This window comes from Salvelinus fontinalis, chromosome 2, assembly GCF_029448725.1.
Source record: "Salvelinus fontinalis isolate EN_2023a chromosome 2, ASM2944872v1, whole genome shotgun sequence".
Lineage (NCBI taxonomy): Eukaryota > Metazoa > Chordata > Actinopteri > Salmoniformes > Salmonidae > Salvelinus > Salvelinus fontinalis.
The window spans coordinates 48,219,724-48,242,593 of NC_074666.1; the positions used below are offsets into that span (position 1 = coordinate 48,219,724).

General features: G+C 42.9%; 1 protein-coding gene across 2 annotated transcripts in view; it reads right to left on the reverse strand.

Moving 5' to 3' along the window:
* LOC129820062 (double C2-like domain-containing protein beta) overlaps window positions 1-11,053 on the reverse strand; it is a 310,308-nt gene extending 299,255 nt beyond the window's left edge. Inside the window, exon 1 of one of the 2 annotated variants that reach the window (XM_055876894.1) lies at window positions 10,830-11,053. In XM_055876894.1, the coding sequence (XP_055732869.1) occupies window positions 10,830-10,929 (100 nt within the window). In that variant the 5' untranslated portion in view covers window positions 10,930-11,053. Of the gene's footprint in view, window positions 1-1,482; window positions 1,634-10,829 lie in introns of those variants that run through there. The other variant, XM_055876902.1, reaches the window with a different exon arrangement.
* Window positions 11,054-22,870: the final 11,817 nt, after the last annotated feature.

Below are 22,870 nucleotides of genomic sequence, written 5' to 3' on the forward strand. Positions count from 1 at the left end.
ATTTATCAGCAAATATTGATATAATAACCATCATATCGAAGTAAACTTGGGAGTCAAACAATGACTGTCACGTCTACACCTGCTCCTCCCCTCCAGCATTCGACTTCGCCGGTTTACTAACCACCGGCCCTGGGTAACCGTCATTATGCACACCTGGACTATCACCTTCCTGATTACTCATATATTTTAAAAAAAATCACCACTTTATTTTAAAAATGTGAAATGTCAGAATAATAGTTGAGAGAATGGCTTATTTCAGCTTGTATTTCTTTCATCACATTCCCAGTGGGTCAGAAGTTTACATACACTTAATTAGTATTTGGTAGCATTGTCTTTAAATTGTTTAACTTCAGTCAAATGTTTTGGGTAGCCTTTTTATTACTTTAGCTGCTTCGTTGCAGCATTTGATAACTGTTCGGCCATACTTTTTAAACTAAGCATTTAAAGTTGTATTAATCAACATTGGAACATTGGTTTCAATGGTCACCAAATATTTACTTTTCATTGGTTTTACTGGAAGATCTTAAAAATAGACAGAGCTGTCAACTGTGTAAAACCTCTCCCACTACCAATACTACTTTCAGCTAGCTGAGCAAGCAAAGTTTCTACTGACACTTCCTTTTCTAGTTTAATGATTTATTTGCATACAAAGAGATATGCTCAATCTTACACAAATTAAAGCACACTCTCTCTATGCTTCTCCATGTGTTCCTCCTTTTGAGTTACACGGCCGTGTGACGTTGCCTGGCTACCCAAACTCCGTGCCCCGGCCAAACGTTATGCCACACCCACGGACGTTATTTTCTTCTCCCCAATTAGTCTGGATCTTAGTACCTCCTCGACGATTTCTAGAACGCAGACAGATGTGAACCGTTCTGATTGGTTCCAGAAGCCGATGGGTTGGGCCAGGGCTAGAACACATGGGTAAAGCAGCGTTTTGAAACTGTGTCATTGGCTTTGATACTTGAATTGGTTTGATGATCCAATTGCTGATGACATTGTTTTGCACAACACCCCTCATTTAAACATCACTACAAACGACTTCGACGATGGCAGTCTCAGACGGAATTATGAAGCGAACATAGAGCAGCAGATCAATTTAGTTTGAGTCATCAGGCAACTTGCGATTTACCACAAATGTCAGTGCACGTATTGAATCCCAGGGGAAGATTTTTTAACCAACCAATTGGATTCATTCTCTAATCTATCACAGGCCATGAAACAGAGCAACATTAAAGCAGTCATCAATAGCTCTTATCTGGCAGTAATGCCTGACTGATTCACAGTGCACCTCATCCTAATCAAACACTCTTTCCATGAACTAAACTACAGTGGTTTAGCTCTTGGGCAATCACTCTCTGCATCTTTTCATGGGGAAAACCTGCCTTGGCATCTGTTCAAGACAACCCAGGTCCCACACAAAAACCACAGCACAAGAGATGTTGGCAAACAGAGTAAAGTTAAGGGAAAGAAAATGTTTACCTGAAAAATCCCCCCTTCCTTTGAACGAGCGAGGTCTATGAGAGCCGGTTAAATCGCCTTGCAGTTAAATCGCCTTGCCACGGGCTAGACCTCTGAACAAATGAAGGCGAGAGCGAGGAAAAAGGAGGAAACAGTGAAGTCTGGGGTTGAGCTCTTATAAATAGTTCAGCCTTCCTGCCTTGTCTGAACAATCCCTTGCAGAAACATTCTGTTCCTTCCTAAACAGACTGCAGTGATTGACTGGGATAACAAAAGCAGTGCCATGGCTCTCCAGCTAACACCAGCCGACAGGAAAAGGCTAACACGGTTACCATTGACATGCTCTTTCCAACAATTCCGAGAGACTCATTGATCTTATTTGGGGAGGGCTCTTTGTGCATGCAAGTCATTGAAATGAAATGTGACAGTGTTCCTTTCAATTCTTGTAACTCGTCTGTTATTGTAATTTGCATGCCATGGCTTTAAGTAATTGAGGTTGAATGTGAATTCTATCTGAGGACCCAGAGGGATGATATACAGATTATGCATTGACTGTAAAAAAAACATTAGGAACAACTTTCTAATATTGACTTGCAGCCCCTTTTGCCCTCAGAAAAGCCTCTATTTGTCAGGGCATGGACTCTACAATGTGTCGAAAACATTCCACAGGAATGCTGGCCCATGTTGAATCCAATGCTTCCCACAGTTGGCTGGATGTCCTTTGGGTGGCGGACCATTCTTGATACACACGGGAAACTGTGTGTATCAAACCAGCATTGCTGCGGTTCTTGACACACTCAAACCGGTGCGCCTGGCACCTACCACCATACCCCGTTCAAAGACATCTTTTGTCTTGCCCATTCACCCACTGAGTCGCACACATACACAATCCATGTCTCAATTGCCTCAAGGCTTAAAGAAAACTCTTCTTTAACCTGTCTCCTCCCCTTCATATACACTGATTTAAGCGGATTTCACAAGATTAATAAGGGATCATAGCTTTCACATGGATTCACTTTGTCAATCTGTAAAGGAAAGAACAGGTGTTCCGAATGTGTTGTACACTCAGTGTATGTATGTATTAAATTAACTCTATTTTGATTGAGGTTGAATGTGAATTCTACCTGAGGATCCATACCGCTCTGTGGTCCCAGAGGGATGATATTGTAGCCTATTCAAAACAGGCTGCCTTTAGGACATACAACCACAAAGCAATATAATTGTCATCAAAATCTTACCAGGTGGGATAACGATGGTTGCCCTACTTTGCAGTCTTTGGTTTATTTTAGTGTTATTTTTTGCTTTATTGCTTGTAGGGATAGGCATAGTGATTTAAATATTCAAGTATCCGAACAGACGTTAGTATTCGAGTCGTAACAAAATGGAATATAACGTTGCGGATAAAGTTTGGAGTGACACAATTTCATGTGTACAACATCTAAAGACCTGCATCACTATACTGAGAGCTTTGCCGTTTCTAAAAGGACGTATTTGGGTGTTTTTGAAGCCATTGTTCATGTTTTATCAAGGCCAACATACTACACAACAAAGGACGAGGAAGTAATTTGCTGTTTGGGGTAAGTTTCTCAAAAAATATACAAAATTACAAAAAAATTGTGTCTGGACCCTCCTTCTACAAGATTATAATTTACATCAAAAATATAGATTTGGTAGTAAAAAATAAAACTTCTCCTTTAAGGACTTCAGTCATCTGAGCCATGGACTGTTTACTAGGCTACCATCTGGAAAACAGAGTCAGTAAATGTGCATCAGTGCCAAAAGCGAGAGACTAAAAGCATCTTCTATTACCAGGCAATCACTAGCTGTCTACCAGGTGATGCACGCTCATTCACACAAAACACACACACCTCATACGCACGCATGCACACACACAACGCTGCTGTCCCATTTCATAGAGACTTTGAACCACTGGACACTTCCCGTTTCACACTGAATAATAAAATATTATATTCCCAACATAGCTCATTATACTGTACCTTATATTTAGTTACACTGCATATTTATTTATACACTGAATTCTTGACATAGCTGATTAATATACTGCATCTACTGCTGTAAATATCATTCTTAGTATATCTTGAGTAAATTCTTCCAGTGTAGGCCTACATATAGAAATCACATTTTTATAATGCCTACACACAGTACCCGTCAAAAGTTTGGAAACAGTCATTCAAGCATTTTTATTATTTTTTACTATATATCTACTTAGTAGAATAATAGTGAAGACATCAAAACTGAAATAACACATGGAATCCTGTATTAAACAAAAAAGTGTTATATTTGAGATTCTTCAAAGTAGCCACTCTTTGCCTTGATGACATCTTTGCACACGGTTGGCATTCTTTCAACCAGCATAAGAAAAGAGAAATGACAGTCCATCATTACTTTAAGACATGAAGATCAGAAATGTCAATAACTTTGAAGGTTTCTTCAAGTGCAGTCGCAAAAACCATCAAGTGCTAAGATGAAACTGGCTATCACGCGGACCGCCACAGGAAAGGAAAGTTACCTCTGCTGCAGAGGATAAGTTCATTAGAGTTACCATCCTCAGAAATTGCAGCCAAAATAAATGCTTAAAAGTTCAAGTAACAGACACATCTCAACATCAATTGTTCAGAGGGAACTGTGTGATTCAGGCCTTCATGGTCGAATTGCTGCAAAGAAACCACTACTACCATTACTTTTGGGGCGGCATGTAGCCTAGTGGTTAGAGCGTTGAGCCAGTAACCAAAAGGCTGCTAGATCGAATCCCTGAGCTGACAAGGTAAAAAAACTGTCGTTCTGCCCGTGAACAAGGCAGTTAACCCACTGTTCCTAGGCCATTATTGCAAATAAGAATTTGTTCTTAACTGACTTGCCTAGTTTAATAAAGATAAAATAAAATACTAAAAGGACACCAATAAAAAGACACTTGCTTGGGCTAAGAAAAACAAGCAATGGACATTAGACCGGTGTAAATCTGTCCTTTGGTTTAATGGAGTCCAAATTTTGGATTTTTGGTTCAAACCGCTGTGTCTTTGTGAGACGCAGAGTAGGTGAACGGATGATCTTCGCATGTGTGATTTCCATCGTGAAGCATGGAAGAGGAGGTGTGATGGTGCTTTGCTGGTGACACTTTGTGATTTACTTACAATTCAAGGCACAAATAGCCAGCATGGCTACCACAGCATTCTGCAGCGATACGTCATCCCGTCTGCCTTGCACTTTTTTAAATTTAAGTATAACTAGGCAACTGGTTTGCACTCATTTGTTTTTAAACCAGACAATGACCCAACACACCTCCAGGTTGTGTAAGGTCTATTTGACTAAGAAGAAGAGTGAGATATATATATATATATATATATATATATATATATACACACACACACACAGTGCATTCGGAAAGTATTCAGATCCCTTCACGTTTTCCACTTTGTTACGTTACAGCCTTGTTCTAAAATGGATAAAATTGTTTTTTCCCCTTTATCAATCTACACACAATACTCCATAATGACAAAGCAAAAACAGTTTAATTTTAAAAGAACTGAAATATGACATTTACATACGTATTCAGAACCTTTACTCAGTACTTTGTTTGAAGCACCTTTGGTAGCGATTACAGCCTTGAGTCTTCTTGGATATGATGCTACAAGTATGGTACACCTGTATTTAAAATCAAATCTAATTTTATTTGTCACATACATATGGTTAGCAGATGTTAATGCGAGTGTAGCGAAATGCTTGTGCTTCCAGTTCCGACAACGCAGTAATAACCAACGAGTAATCTAACCTAACAATTTCACAACAACTACCTTATACACACAAGTGTAAAGGAATGAAAGAATATGTACATAAAAATATATGAATGAGTGATGGTACAGAACGGCATAGGCAAGATGCAGTAGATGGTAGAGTACAGTATATACATATGAGATGAGTAATGTAGGGTATGTAAACATTATATGAAGTGGCATTGTTTAAAGTGGCAAGTGATACATTTTTTACATCACTTTTTACATTATTAAAGTGGCTGGAGTTGAGTCAGTATGTTGGCAGCTGCCACTCAATGTTAGTGATGGCTGTTTAACAGTCTGATGGCCTTGAGATAGAAGCTGTTTTTCAGTCTCTCGGTCCCCGCTTTGATGAACCTGTACTGACCTCGCCTTCTGGATGATAGCGGAGTGAACAGGCAGTGGCTCGGGTGGTTGTTGTCCTTGATGATCTTTATGGCCTTCCTGTGACATCGGGTGGTGTAGGTGTCCTGGAGGGCAGGTAGTTTGCCCCCGGTGATGCGTTGTGCAGACCTCACAACCCTCTGGAGAGCCTTACGGTTGTGGGCAGAGCATTTGCTGTACAAGGCGGTGATACAGCCCGACAGGATGCTCTCGATTATTCATCTGTAAAAGTTTGTGAGTGCTTTTGGTGACAAGCCAAATTTCTTCAGCCTCCTGAGGTTGAAGAGGTGCTATTATTGCGCCTTCTTCACAACGCTGTCTGTGTGGGTGGACCAATTCAGTTTGTCCGTGATGTGTACGCCGAGGAACTTAAAACTTACTACCCTCTCCACTACTGTCCCGTCGATGTGGATAGGGAGGGTGCTCCCTCTGCTGTTTCCTGAAGTCCACGATCATCTCCTTTGTTTTGTTGACGTTGAGTGTGAGGTTATTTTCCTGACACCACACTCCGAGGGCCCTCACCTCCCTGTAGATTGTCTCGTCGTTGTTGGTAATCAAGCCTACCACTGTGGTGTCGTCTGCAAACTTGATGATTGAGTTGGAGGCGTGCATGGCCACACAGTCGTGGGTGAACAGGGAGTACATGAAAGGGCTCAGAACGCACCCTTGTGGGAACCCAGTGTTGAGGATCAGTGGGTTGGAGATGTTGTTAACTACCCTCACCACCTGGGGGGCGGCCCGTCAGGAAGTCCAGTACCCAGTTGCACAGGGCGGGGTCGAGACCCAGGGTCTCGAGCTTGATGACGAGTTTGAAGGGTACTATGGTGTTAAATGCTGAGCTGTAGTCGATGAACAGCATTCTCACATGGGTATTCCTCTTGTCCAGATGGGTTAGGGCAGTGTAGAGTGTGGTTGCGTCGTCTGTGGACCTATTGGGGCGGTTAGCATATTGGAGTGGGCCTAGGGTGTCAGGTAGGGTGGAGGTGATATGGTCCTTGACTAGTCTCTCAAAGCACTTCATGATGACAGAAGTGAGTGCTACGGGCAGTAGTCGTTTAGCTCAGTTACCTTAGCTTTCTTGGGAACAGGAACAATGGTGGCCCTCTTGAAGCATTTGGGAACAGCAGACTGGGATAAGGATTGATTGAATATGTCCGTAAACACACCAGCCAGCTGGTCTGCGCATGCTCTGAGGACGCGGCTGGGGATGCCGTCTGGGCCTGCAGCCTTGCGAGGGTTAACACGTTTAAATGTTTTACTCACGTTGGCTGCAGTGAAGGAGAGCCCGCAGGTTTTGGTAGCGGGTCGTGTCTGTATTGTCCTCAAAGCGAGCAAAGAAGTTGTTGAGTCTGTCTGGGAGCAGGACATCGTGGTCCGCGACAGGGCTGGTTTTTCTTTTGTAGTCCGTGATTGACTGTAGACCCTGCCACATACCTCTCGTGTCTGAGCCGTTGAATTGCGACTCCACTTTGTCTCTATACTGACGCTTAGCTTGTTTGATTGCCTTGGAGGGAATATCTACATTGTTTGTATTCGGTCATGTTTCCGGTCACTTTGCCCTGATTAAAAGCAGTGGTTCGCGCTTTCAGTTTTGCGCGAATGCTGCCATCAATCCACGGTTTCTGGTTGGGGAATGTTTTAATAGACGCTGTGGGTACAACATCATCGATGCACTTGCTAATAAAGTCGCTCACCGAATCAACGTATTCATCAATGTTGTTGTTCGACGCTATGCGGAACATATCCCAGTCCACGTGATCGAAGCAATCATGAAGCGTGGAATTCGATTGGTCGGACCAGCGTTGAACAGACCTGAGCGCGGGTGCTTCCTGTTTTAGTTTCTGTCTATAGGCTGGGAGCAACAAAATGGAGTCGTGGTCAGCTTTTCCAAAAGGAGGGTGGGGGAGGGCCTTATATGCGTCGCAGAAGTTAGAATACCTGCATTGTCTTGGCTGTGTGCCTAGGGTCGTCCTGTTGGCAGGTGGACCTTCGCCCTAGTCTGAGGTCCCGAGCGCTCTGGAGCAGGATCAAGGATCTCTCTGTACTTTTATCCGTTCATCTTTCCCTCGATCCTGACTAGTCTCCCAGTCCCTGCCGCTGAAAAAGATCCCCACAGAATGATGCTGCCACCACTATGCTTCATCACAGGGATGGTGCCAGGTTTACTCCAGATGCGACGCTTGGCATTCAGGCCAAAGAGTTCAATATTGGTTTCATCAGACCAGAGAATCTTGTTTCTCATGGTCTGAGAGAACTTTACGTGCCTTTTTGAAAACACAAGCGGGCTGTCATGTTCCTTTTACGGAGGAGTGGCTTCCGTCTGGCCACTACCATAAAGGCCTGATTGGTAGAGTGCTGCAGAGATGGTTGTCCTTCTGGAAGAAGGTTCTCCCATCTCCACAGAGGAACACTGTAGCTCTTTCAGAGTGACCATCGGGTTCTTGGTCACCTCCCTGACCAAGGCCCTTCTCCCCCGATTACTCAGTTTGTACGGACGGCCAGCTCTAAGAAGAGTCTTGGTGGTTCCAAACGTCTTCCATTTAAGCATTGTATTTATTTCTTTAACTAGACAGGTCAGTTAAGAACAAATTCTTATATACAATGACGGTCTACACCGGCCAAACTCGGACAGCGCTGGGCCAGTGGTGGCAGGTAACCTAGTGGTTAGAGCGTTGGGCCAGTATCCAAAAGGTTGCTGGATTGAATCCCAGAGCTGACAAGGTTAAAAAAAATCTGTCGTTCTGCCCCTGTGCAAGGCAGTTAACCCACTGTTCTCCGGGCATCGAAGATGTGGATGTTGAATAAGGCAGCCCCCCGCACCTCTCTGATTCAGAGGGGTTGGGTTAAATGCGGAAGAGACATTTCAGTTGTACAACTGACTAGGTACCCCCCGTTCCCCCTATTGTGCGCCGTACTATGGGACTTCCAATCACGGCCGGTTGTGATACAGCCTGGACGATGTTCTTCGGGACCTTCAACGCTGAAGAAAGGTTTTGGTACCCTTCCCCAGATGTGTGCCTCAAAACAATCCTGTCTCGAAGCTCTATGGACAATTCCATCGACCTCATGGCTTGGTTTTTGTTCTGACATGTACTGTCAACTGTGGGACCTTATATAAACAGGTGTGTTGTAGAAACATCTCAAGGGTGATCAATGGAAACAGGATGCACCTGAGCTCAATTTCGAGTCTCATAGCAAGGGGTCTGAATATTTATGTAATATTTGAAATATTTTTATTAAATGCGCTAAATTTTCAAACACCTGTTTCTCTCTATGAGGTATTGTGCGTAGATTGATGAGGATTACATTTTTTTAAATCCATTTTAGAATAAGGCTGAAACGTAAAAAAAATGTGGGAAAAGGGAAGGGGTCTGAATACTTCCCAAATACACTGTATGTATGTATGTATGTATATATATAAATATTGGCCATGCAGGCAATCCAGCATGACACGTTCAAAACAACTGGAAACTCAGAACTGGGAAATCTCAGACTTCAGTGAGTTCAAGACAACTAACAACTTTGAAATAAATTGCTCTGACTGGAAAAATAAGTTTTGAACGGTCATCCAAGTCGGGCCTCTTTCTAGAGCTTCGTCCTGAAGATCACTAATGTCATGTTTCGACCTTGTTCGACCTTGTTATTTCCGAGTTCTCAGTTGTCTTGAAGCATCATAAATCCAGAGAATGCCTGACTTTGACGACAAAATCTTCCCACAAGAAGGACCGCAGCGTCACCTTCCTGTTCAAGTTAACTAGGCAAGTCAGTTAAGAACACATTCTTGTTTACAATGACGGCCTAGGAACAGTGGGTTAGCTGCCTTGTTCAGGGGCAGAATGACAGATTCTTACCTTGTAAAATCGGGGATTCGATCTAGCAACCTTTCGGTTACTGGCCCAACGCTCTAACCACTAGGCTACCTGCCGCATACAAGACATACAAATGTCTTGTATGCTGCTGCATAAATTATGTAATATGCCAGGGAGATATGTATACTGTCACTAAGTAGGTAACAGTAAGTGTATGTTGTGTAGTAACTTTATTTATCCTACGGTTCTGACTTTGTGTACAGGGAGAATACTGTAAGAACGGCCCATGTTCTGAATTCTGTCGCTGTTCATTTCAAAAGTGCTAAACAAATAGTTGTATTGACAACTTCTGTCTTAGCTCGCTCATTGTCTTAATCAAAATGTTCCGCTCATCGTTCCCTTTGCAATAGTTTGTACATCTCAATTGTCAGCCATATCAGCTATGTTTTTAAAAAGGCAGTAAATGAGGCTGAATTAACTGTTTTGCTGTTTTCCTGTCAGACAAGGCTTCGCTGATAGCCAAGTGTAGCAGTGGTAGGGATACACTCCATGTGCTGAAAAGAAAGCTATGCTAGTTTGACAGCTTTATGTAGGTACGAACAGTTTAAACCGTTAACGGTTTAAGAACCAAACAGAACAACCGGCAGGGACCTACCTGAATTAGTCCATTATGAACTCTCATTTTTGTTGCAAAATGTTTTCCGTTTGGAGTAAAGGTTTGTGTTGCAAAACACTTTGCAGCTAACGAAACGTTTTGCAACAGAATAGGCATAATGAATAGACCCCAAGCGTTGCATAGATTCAACAGGGGTGTATTCATTCTGGCGATTCTGTTGCAAAAAGTGTATTCAACGGTAGCAAACAGAACGGATAGGGACTTACCTGCATTTGTCCAATATATACTCTCGTTTTGCTCCCGTTGGGTTCTTAAACGGTGAACGGTTTCCGTAATAAATACATCCCAGGTATGCCTCTGACAGACGGCTAATCTACCTGCATTAATTGCTTGTTTCACCATGGAGTGGAGTTCAGACCGCTAAAACAACCTAAGCGTGACGCGTTCCTAGACAAAAATGTTACCTATACAGTCAGCTACACAGGATTCAGTGTCTCTTGTGGTTTACGTACTGTACTAATATGATGCATTTTCTACGCTCTAAACTAGTATTTCCAGTTAAAAAAGGTATTGTATTGACATTTACATTGCACTCAAATCTTCAGTCAGTTATTATACTGATGAATGAAAAGAACATATGTAGGCTTTTCCAGGCCAGTGTGAATGTTTGTATGCATTTAGGTATTGTGCACAATGTGCCATGAATTGTAGCTCACAAAAAAGTATTGCTGTAGCTTCCTATACTATGAAAAGGTTAATTCATTTTACCTGCGTGTCCGGAGGTTATTAGCGGTTCCTTGCAGGTTTTCTCTCTCTGCTCCAGCTGCTCCTGAAACTTCACGTTAACTCTGGTACAATGAAAACACATCCAATTCAGGGAGGCTTTGGAGTCTGCGGTGGACTTTTCTACTGTTTCCTCTAGTCAATGTATTCGAAGGGATATGGGAATGGGATTTTTTTGTTGTGTCACAGGGAGCAAACGACAACCAAGCAGTGCTCTAATGCTTCCTTGTTCAGTAACCTTACCCGTGTGAAGCTAGCCACAATAAAGATTAGCCACACCAGTGGAATTTGATGTTCGCCTTCAAATTAAAAGTTACCCATTGAAAGTGATTCAAACGGGTACAAATAGTGGAATCATGCCATATTTTGACTAAATAATGTTACACAAGGTCGGAATGTTATCATAAAAATACAATAATTAGTTAATTTGACACAAAAAAAACTCTGGGACATGTGGTGCAACCTCTGAAATCACCATACAATGTTACAAATGAAGAAACATATCCTATAAGTATGTTCTACTATCTCAACATTGAATTTTTTTTTACTTACGTATCTCAAAAGTTTGACTTAAGCATAATTTTTTTTATAGTATCTCGAAATTTGTAGATAGTATTGACATAAGAATCTTTGGGTGGCGTGAATTGGCTTCCATAGAAATCCCCAAACAATGTTACAAATTAAGAAATATATCTCATAAGTAGGGTCTACTATCTCAAAATTTTCAGGTTAGTATCTCAAATGTTTAACTCGTAATGTCGAATAATTTATCTCGAAAAATATATATAATTTCCCCCCCCCAAAAAATGTATGGTATCTCAAAATGTTTAGATAGTATCTCAAAATTACTATATAGTATCGACATTTTGTAAAATAAATTGGTGGCGGGAAATGAGCTTCCATAATAAGGACGTTGCAGGAGGACAGAAACATATTCTCAGAAACTTGACCCTAGGCAAAAACTTTTTATGCAAGTAAAGTTCATGTCAGATAAAAGAAATTCACGACAGGCCTGACAGGAAAAAGCAAATCTGTCGGTAAACTTTCCAAATGCCGACAAAACAAAATACACTAGACAACGTGGGATCTTTTGTGTCTGTAAAATGAATTATGGAAACCCAAATGTTGATATAATAACCATCATATCGAAGTAAAACTTGGAGTCACACAATGATATGTTGTGTGGTCCCCCCACTATGACTTGGGAAGGCATGCAGTTTATTAGGTAAAGCTACAGATGAAAAAATGTATTATAAACTTTACAGGGTGATGCAAGGTACAAAATAAGATTCTCTCTGATCCATAATAATCTCATCATCATGTAGGTAGGTAGCCTACCCGCACTGTATCTGTGAGCTGTTGGCTAGAGCGGACATGCCAAAACCAGAGTGGGCACATTCGCTATATAACGCAACATTCCATCAGTAGAGTTGAATATGCTATGGAAATCCATTACATTAAAGAGAAACTTCACCACTAGACACTATTTGGGAGTTTTTCCACTCTCCCTACATAATTATGTACTAAATCTGTATTTTTGCATCTTCACACCGGGGGTGTTCAACCAATGACGACATTGGTTGATTGAGCCTGCTGTCCGATGTAAAAATGGGAGTCATGTTTTGTATCAATTATTGTAGCCTTTGTGTTCCGCCGGCTGCACGATCACACATTTACATTACATTACATTACATTTAAGTCATTTAGCAGACGCTCTTATCCAGAGCGACTTACAAATTGGTGCATTCACCTTATGATATCCAGTGGAACAACCACTTTACAATAGTGCATCTAACTCTTTTAAGGGGGGGGGGGGGGGTTAGAAGGATTACTTTATCCTATCCTAGGTATTCCTTAAAGAGGTGGGGTTTCAGGTGTCTCCGGAAGGTGGTGATTGACTCCGCTGACCTGGCGTCGTGAGGGAGTTTGTTCCACCATTGGGGTGCCAGAGCAGCGAACAGTTTTGACTGGGCTGAGCGGGAACTATACTTCCTCAGAGGTAGGGAGGCGAGCAGGCCAGAGGTGGATGAACGCAGTGCCCTTGTTTGGGTGTAGGGCCTGATCAGAGCCTGAAGGTACGGAGGTGCCGTTCCCCTCACAGCTCCGTAGGCAAGCACCATGGTCTTGTAACGGATGCGAGCTTCAACTGGAAGCCAGTGGAGAGAGCGGAGGAGCGGGGTGACGTGAGAGAACTTGGGAAAGTTGAACACCAGACGGGCTGCGGCGTTCTGGATGAGTTGTAGGGGTTTAATGGCACAGGCAGGGAGCCCAGCCAACAGCGAGTTGCAGTAATCCAGACGGGAGATGACAAGTGCCTGGATTAGGACCTGCGCCGCTTCCTGCGTGAGGCAGGGTCGTACTCTGCGAATGTTGTAGAGCATGAACCTACAGGAACGGGTCACCGCCTTGATGTTAGTTGAGAACGACAGGGTGTTGTCCAGGATCACGCCAAGGTTCTTAGCAGTCTGGGAGGAGGACACAATGGAGTTGTCAACCGTGATGGCGAGATCATGGAACGGGCAGTCCTTCCCCGGGAGGAAGAGCAGCTCCGTCTTGCCGAGGTTCAGCTTGAGGTGGTGATCCGTCATCCACACTGATATGTCTGCCAGACATGCAGAGATGCGATTCACCACCTGGTTATCAGAGGGGGGAAAGGAGAAGATTAATTGTGTGTCGTCTGCATAGCAATGATAGGAGAGACCATGTGAGGATATGACAGAGCCAAGTGACTTGGTGTATAGCGAGAATAGGAGAGGGCCTAGAACAGAGCCCTGGGGGACACCAGTGGTGAGAGCACGTGGTGCGGAGACAGATTCTCGCCACGCCACCTGGTAGGAGCGACCTGTCAGGTAGGACGCAATCCAAGCGTGGGCCGCGCCGGAGATGCCCAGCTCGGAGAGGGTGGAGAGGAGGATCTGATGGTTCACAGTATCAAAGGCAGCCGATAGGTCTAGAAGGATGAGAGCAGAGGAGAGAGAGTTAGCTTTAGCAGTGCGGAGCGCCTCCGTGACACAGAGAAGAGCAGTCTCAGTTGAATGACTAGTCTTGAAACCTGACTGATTTGGATCAAGAAGGTCATTCTGAGAGAGATAGCAGGAGAGCTGGCCAAGGACGGCACGTTCAAGAGTTTTGGAGAGAAAAGAAAGAAGGGATACTGGTCTGTAGTTGTTGACATCGGAGGGATCGAGTGTAGGTTTTTTCAGAAGGGGTGCAACTCTCGCTCTCTTGAAGACGGAAGGGACGTAGCCAGCGGTCAAGGATGAGTTGATGAGCGAGGTGAGGTAAGGGAGAAGGTCTCCGGAAATGGTCTGGAGAAGAGAGGAGGGGATAGGGTCAAGCGGGCAGGTTGTTGGGCGGCCGGCCGTCACAAGACGCGAGATTTCATCTGGAGAGAGAGGGGAGAAAGAGGTCAAAGCACAGGGTAGGGCAGTGTGAGCAGAACCAGCGGTGTCGTTTGACTTAGCAAACGAGGATCGGATGTCGTCGACCTTCTTTTCAAAATGGTTGACGAAGTCATCAGCAGAGAGGGAGGAGGGGGGAGGAGGGGGAGGAGGATTCAGGAGGGAGGAGAAGGTGGCAAAGAGCTTCCTAGGGTTAGAGGCAGATGCTTGGAATTTAGAGTGGTAGAAATTGGCTTTAGCAGCAGAGACAGAAGAGGAGAATGTAGAGAGAAGGGAGTGAAAGGATGCCAGGTCCGCAGGGAGGCGAGTTTTCCTCCATTTCCGCTCGGCTGCCCGGAGCCCTGTTCTGTGAGCTCGCAATGAGTCGTCGAGCCACGGAGCAGGAGGGGAGGACCGAGCCGGCCTGGAGGATAGGGGACATAGAGAGTCAAAGGATGCAGAAAGGGAGGAGAGGAGGGTTGAGGAGGCAGAATCAGGAGATAGGTTGGAGAAGGTTTGAGCAGAGGGAAGAGATGATAGGATGGAAGAGGAGATAGTAGCGGGGGAGAGAGAGCGAAGGTTGGGACGGCGCGATACCATCCGAGTAGGGGCAGTGTGGGAAGTGTTGGATGAGAGCGAGAGGTAAAAGGATACAAGGTAGTGGTCGGAGACTTGGAGGGGAGTTGCAATGAGATTAGTGGAAGAACAGCATCTAGTAAAGATGAGGTCAAGCGTATTGCCTGCCTTGTGAGTAGGGGGGGAAGGTGAGAGGGTGAGGTCAAAAGAGGAGAGGAGTGGAAAGAAGGAGGCAGAGAGGAATGAGTCAAAAGTAGATATGGTTGTCCTTGTTCAATAGAGCCATTGAACTTGACTCAAGAATGTTCCTATCTGCCAAGACATTGCAGGATATCTAGGTTGACACATTTTTATATGGCTTTGTAATGACTACAGCCTGATTGGAGCCATACTTCATTGTTCCCAACCTCAAATGCAGGCTTTTCAAAACGGAGGCGTACTAGTTTACAGGCTCACTGTTTATCCGAGACTGCTAAATAATTAGCTACAATGGCTGCTTCTGATGATTCCTCTTTCCAAGAAGAGCTGGACGACTACATTTCTTTTAATGTTATTTTATATAGGAGCAAACAGACATATTTATTTGAGATGGAATACACTGATAAGGAGTTGAGACAGCGAGAAAAATAATTTGCGAGACCAGCAAGTAGCGGCGGCAGGCTAGACCAGCTGGATCAGGACACAGGGGGGTAAATGAAAAACAAGTAGTTTGTTGTCTGTAGCTGGCCAGAAATATAATCTCTCTTTTAACCGAGGCAGTGTTGTTCAGTACAGTACAATTTGGTAATTGATTCGGCCATAACAGAGCTTGCTAGAACCACTACAAGCCAAGCTATTTTATCTAGCTAGCTCTATTGTTTGCCATACCTAAATTGCACTGTAGTCTAATGTTATAGCTAGCTAGCTAACTAGCATCAGTGCCTCTCATTATGAGCAAGAATGTATACATGTTTTGATGATGATTTCAGAGAGGAAAGAAATGGCTTTGGCTTGATGACTCATATTAGTCTTGGAGTAGCTATACCTGTGTGTTGTAGCTAGTCTGTAAGATGTCTCATATTCTACACCATACTGCTACAGTAGGAATACAGACAGTACACAACCATTACCCAATAATGTGTAATACCGTTTTCGTCAAGGGGTGTGAATACTTTCTGAAGGAACTGTATTTACATATACAGTAGCAGTCAACAGTTTGGACACACCAACTCAGGGTTTTTCTTTATTTTTACTATTTTCTACATTGTAGAATGATAGTGAAGCGTTCCAAACTATTAAATAACAATTAAGGAATCATTTAGTAACCTCAAAGTGTTAAATTAAAATATATTTTATATTTGAGATTGTTCAAAGTAGCCACCCTTTGCCTTGATGGCAGCTTTGCACACTCTTGGCATTCTCTCAACCAGCTTCACGAGGTAATCCCCTGGAATGCATTTCAATTAACAGGTCTGTCTTGTTAAAAGTTAATTTGTGGAATTTCTTTCCTTCTTAATGCATTTGATCAGTTGTGTTGTAACAAGGTAGGGGTGGTATACAGAAGATAGCCCTATTTGGTAAAAGACCAAGTCCATATTATGGCAAGAACAGCTCAAATAAGAAAAGATAAACGACAGTCCATCATTACTTTAAGACAGGAAGGTCTGTCAATACGGAACATTTGAAAATAAATGCAGCAATTCGACCATGAAGGCCTGATTCATGCCGTCTCCTCTGAACAGTTGATGTTGAGATGTGTCTGTTACTTGAGCTATGTGAAGCATTTAGTTGGGCTGCAGTCTGAGGTGCAGTTAACTGTAATGAAATTATCCTCTGCAGCAGAGGGAACTCTGGGTGTTCCTTTCCTGTGGCCATCCTCATGAGAGCTCTTGATGGTTTTTGCGGCTGCAATTAAAAAGTTCTTGAGATTTGTGAGGACAGACGTTGGAGACGAGAAGCAAGTAACATGTAATGAAACACGGACAGGAACAGAATACGGACAGACGCTGGACAGGGGAAAACAAAACGACAATAATGCTGATACAGGAATCTAACCGAGGAACAAACAGATATAGGAGGGGCAATCAACAAGGTAATGGAGTCCAGGTGAGTCCAATGAGCACTAAGGCGTGTAATGATGGTGACAGGTGTGTGTAATAACGGGCAGTCTGGCGCCCTCGAGCATGAGAAAGGAGTAGCGGAAGCAGGCGTGACAGTACTCCCCCCCCCCTCTAAGTGCCCCACCCGGCGTCCCACCTGGGCGTGCCTGACGGGCTGGCCTAGTCATGGGTGCTGGACAAGCCGGCTGAGGCGTGGAAGCCCGACAAAACGGCTGAGGCATGGAAGCTCGACGAGCCGGATGAGCCTGACCTCACCAACAAAACAAAAAACCAAAATCTCCCTGATCCTTCAAATATTGTTGTCAGCATTCCGTGAGGACAGACGCTTGAGACGATAAGCAAGTACAGGGAGTGGACATTTAATGAAACACGGACAGGTACCGAATACGTACAGCGTCTGGACAAGGGAAAACAAAACAACAATAATGCCGACACAGGGATCTAACCGAGGAACAAACAGATATAGGAGGGGCAATCAACAAGGTAATGGAGTCCAGGTGAGTCCAATGAGCGCTGAGGCACGTGATGATGGTGACAGGTGTGCGTAATGATGGGCAGCCGGGTGCCCTCGAGCGCCAGAGAAGAGGAGCAGGAGCAGGTGTGACATTGACTGACCTTCATATTTTAAAGTAATGATGGACTGTCGTTTCTCTTTGCTTATTTGAGCTGTTCTTGCCATAATATGGACTTTGGTATTTTACCAAATAGGGCTATCTTCTGTATACCACCCCTATCTGTCATAACACAACTGATTGGCTCAGACGCATTAAGAAGGAAAGAAATTCAGCCTCCCGAGTGGCGCAGTGGTCTAAGGCACTGCATCGCAGTGCTAGCTGTGCCACTAGAGATCCTGGTTCGAGTCCAGGCTCTGTCGCAGCCGGCTGCAACCGGGAGACCCATGGGGCGGCGCACATCTGGCCCAGCGTCGTCCGGGTTAGGGGAGGGTTTGGTCGGCAGAGATGTTCTTGTCGTATCGCGCACTAGCGACTCCTGTGGTGGGCCGGGCGCAGTGCACGTTGACACGGTCGCCAGGTGTACGGTGTTTCCACCGACACATTGGTGCGGTTGGCTTCCGGGTTAAGCGTACATTGTGTCAAGAAGCAGTGCAGCTTGGCTGGGTTGTGTTTCGGAGGACACACGGCTCTCGGCCTTTGCCTCTCCCGAGTCCGTACAAGAGGACGGGAGTTGCAGCGATGAGACAAGACTGTAACTACCAATTGGGGGGGAAAAAGGAACGAAATCCCACAAATTACCTTTTAACAATACACACCTGTTAATTGAAATGTATTCCAGGTGACTACCTCATGAAGCTGGTTGAGAGAATGCGTGCAAAGCTGTCATCAAGGAGAATCACTTTTTTGGTTACTACATGATTCCATATGATTTATTTCATAGTTTTGATGCCTTCACTATTATTCTACAATGTAGAAAATAGTCAAAATAAAGAAAAATCCTTGAATGAGTAGGTTACACATTAAAATACAAAATCACAGTCATGGGAAGCATGAAGTAAGACATCACAAATCACCTAGAAAAATTGTTACCTTCCTCCAAAAATAAGTCCCCAATCAGTACTTGAAATACAACACCAAGATTAAATGTATTTAGAATTTGGTTGTCACGACCGTTTGGAGGATTGACGGACCAAAACGCAGCATTAGGAAAATAAGCCATCTCCTTTTATTGATGAAGAAGGCAAAAAACGAAACAAACACACTTATGAACTAACCAAAACAATAAACGATCGTGAAGCTAAATAACGATGTGCACACACAGGCTACAAACGTATCACATAGACAACTACTCACATCAAATGAAAGCCTATGGCTACCCTAAATATGGCTCCCAATCAGAGACAACAGAAATCAGCTGTCTCTAATTGGGAACTCATTCAGGCAACCATAGACTCTCCTAGACAACTAAACATACATAGACAACGCTAGACACATGTACTCAACACAAACCCATATACTACACCCAACACCCCCTTTACCATAGAATCACCCAAAACCAACAAAACACAAACATTCCCCATGTCACACCCTGACCTAACTAAAATAATAAAGAAAACAAAGAATACTAAGGCCAGCGTGACATTGGGCGTGACATTGGTTCCAACAATACGGTGCATTAAAACTAAAAGCAGATTTACCTAGCTCAGTGGAGACCCTAGGAACCTCAAGAGATAACCAATACTGTAAACGGGTTAGTCAACTCAGGTGTCAATACTTCAACAAAAAAGTTAGATAAGACGGAAGTTTATGAAGTAGGGCCTTGTAAACGAAAAGGGAGTAATGTAGAGATCTATGGGTCTTTAGCAAGGCCCAGCTAACCTTTTGATACAGGATGCAGTGACGAGTATCAAAATTGTCACCTGTAACAAAACGAAGGGCACTATGGTAAATGCCATCCAAAGATTTAAGAGTAGTAGCAGCTGCACTTTGAAAAATCATATCACCATAATCAAGAACATATAAAAAGGATGACAGAAAAATCTGCTTCATACTGCTTAGAGAAAGGCATAATCTGTTTCTGTAGAAAAAGCCAACATGGAACTTAACTTCTTAACCAGCTCATCTATATGTTTTTTAAATGTCAAATCCATATCAATCCAAATGCCTTAGTATTTTTATGCGGGAACACGTGCGATTGGAGAACCATCTAATGAGTGAACTTGTAGTTCATCTGAAACATTATTACGAGAGTTGAAAAACAACATGTATTTAGTTTTTTCCCATATTATTATACCTTTATTTCAACAAGGAACACAGACTGAGACCAAGTTCTCTTTTACAGCTGGACCCTGCCTATACATGTTTACACATACAGTTTAGGTACAATGATTAAAAAACTAAACTAAACAAGACAAACAAAACGATCACAGGTAACATAAAAAAATGCAGCAACAGATTAAATTTACAGATAGGTTATTCCCCTAACAGCACAAGAACTTACATTACCGGAAACAGTTACAAGCAATACAAAAATAAAAATCCTCCAATAAATATTTAAAATGGGCAAGGGAGACAAGAGTCTCAAGTTTAAGTTTAGTCTGCAGGCTATTTCATAGGCAAGGAGCGTAACAGGAAAAGGCAGCCATACCCAACTCTGTGGAAATCGCATTGGCCTCAAGTGTAATGCATGCTGGAGACCTGGTTTTAGGAATTCTAATTCTAATATTGATGAGTGATGATAAATAAGAAGGTAGCTTATATTAACTTTCCTGCAGTGAAATGAGAAAATCGCTCTCTAGTGGCCTCATGGGTGGAATGTTCATATTTATCATCATTTCATAATTACTAAACATTATTACTTTTTAAATACCGAAAATACGGTCAAATGGTTTTGTTATATTTCAGTCTTCTGTGATGTATATAAAGTGTAATATTGGGATGCAAGCACAAAATTGAATACATTTCTACATCTGACATGATACACATAACCATGGGTGTAAGGTGCATACCTTTGTTTCAAAGTAAATTTGTTTAAGACTACCAAGAAACACACTGTGACCCTGATTTAACCCACTGCAGTAAAACGTTGCACAAGTTTGAAATCAGCAAGGGATTTCCGCATACCTATAAAATCTGACTGTAGTTTTGACACATTAGTTTAGCATACATAATAGTATCATCCGCATATAGATAAAGTTTACAATTTCGAACAGATTGACCAATGGTGTTTATATAAATAGTGAAGAGAAATCGACCGCTATGGTACAACTTTATATATTTCAATCACGATGGCCTGAGTTCTGTCACTAAGATAATCATGAAACAATGAACAGCCATCAGAGCGCAGGCCTATCGAGGAGAACTTATTCAATAAAACAGCATGAACAGCAGTATCAAAAGCTTTTCACAGGTCAACAAACAAAGCAGCACATTTCATTTTAGTGTCTAAGGAATTGACAAGATCATTAACAACTACAGTCATTGCTGTAGTAGTGCTATGCCCAGGCCTAAAGCCTGATTAGTTTATATCCAAAATACATTTCTCAGGTAAAAAAGCACAGTTGTACATTTACCAATGATTCAAGAATCTTAGCTAGACAATGAAGCCTTGAAATGAGGTGATAATTATTAAGATCACTTCTATCCCCGCCCTTATGGAGTGGCAGCACAAGACCTGATTTCCATACTTTTGGAATATTTCCCGATAACAACGTTAAATAAAAAATGTGGGTCATTGAGCCAACAATGAGCACTAAGCAGACCAGGATCTAATTGTTCGGCCACTGCGGATTTGCTATTGTCTATTGCTAGCAAAGCATTCAGGACTTTTTCTGTAAATAACCAAAAAGAAAAGGTTTGACTATCATTTCTCTGATCATGCAGCAAGTTTCCCCTATCAGCAGCCAGCCATATATCATTGTGAATAGGCTTAGTTCTTCCAAAGAGATAGACCAATTAAATAAAATGGTGATTAAATGCATCAATGAAGGCATTTTCTTCTGTAATGAGGCCAGTGTCTGAATTAATTTGTTGTGGCAGAGAGGAGGAAGTACAAAACCCTTCAGGGATTTGACAGTTTTCCAGAATTTAGCCGGGTTCCCATTACAATCCGAAACAGCGGTTACATAATAATCAGATTTAGCCTTTCTGATTTGTCTTACACAATAATGTGTAGGAAAACCAGATTGGTTATACGTATGTCAAGTCAAAGATTTTATAGCTCAATGTTCTATCTGTGGTGTAACATTAGCTAGCTAGCTAGCTAAGTTCGAAGGGAGACCAACTTGGATTTTAGCTAGCTACCATTAGGATTGCTAGCTATTGTTGACGAACTTTGTTAGCTAATGACAACATTGCCATCCATTTGACGACATGATAATGATTGCAATGTTGTTTCCTACTAAATATTTGCCTACTTTAGCAGTCATATTTCAAATGTAGACCTTACAGTGAAATGTTTACTTACAAGTCCTTAACCAACAATGCAGTTTTAAGAAAAATACAGATTGTTTTTAAATAAAAAAGTTACAAATAATTAATAGGCAGTAGTAAAACAACAATAGCGAGGCTATATACAGGGGCTATCGGTACAGAGTCAATGTGCGGGGGCACCGGTTAGTCAAGGTAATTGAATTCATATGTACATGTCGGTAGAGTTATTAAAGTGACTATGCATAGATAATAACAGAGAGTAGCAGCAGCGTAAAGGGGGTAGTCAAATAGTCTGGGTATTCATTTGATTAGATGTTCAGGAGTCTTATGGCTTGGGGGTAGAAACCGTTTAGAAGCCTCTAGGACCTAGACTTGGCGCTCCGGTACCACTTGCCGTGCAGTAGCAGAGAGAACAGTCTATGACTACGGTGGCTGGAGTCTTTGACCATTTTTAGGGCCTTCCTCTGACACCGCCTGGTATAGAGGTCCTGGATGGCAGGAAGCTTGGCCCCAGTGATGTACTGGGCCGTACATACTACTCTCTGTAGTGCCTTGGAGTCAGAGCCCGAGCAGTTGCCATACCAGGCAGTGATGCAACCCGTCAGGATGCTCTCGATGTTGCAGATGTAGAACCTTTTGAGGACCTGAGGACCCATGCCAAATCTATAGTGTTATTTAGGAGGATGATTCGAGGGGGGGGGGGGGGGCTGCTGAGAAATGTTGATGGCTATATCGGTCCGCTAACACAAGACTAGTAAAGGCAGAGTGCACTACTATAAAAAAAAATGACATTTGTTATTCAAATTATATTTTTACTCCGATTTTTCAGGGGGTGCTGCATCACCCTCAGCACCTCTACTTCCCGCAGCTATGTGTGTGTGTGTGTGTGTGTGTGTTTGTGTCTATCTGGCAGGCTGTCTGCCAGCCTGTCTTGGAGTTCCAGATGTGACTGGAGGAGTGGTGAACTTCATCATCATCATGAAGTTCATCTATACTGAATACAAATATAAACGCAACATGTGATGTGTTGAAATAAAATATCCCAGAAATGTTCCATACGCACAAGATGCTTATTTCTCTAAAAT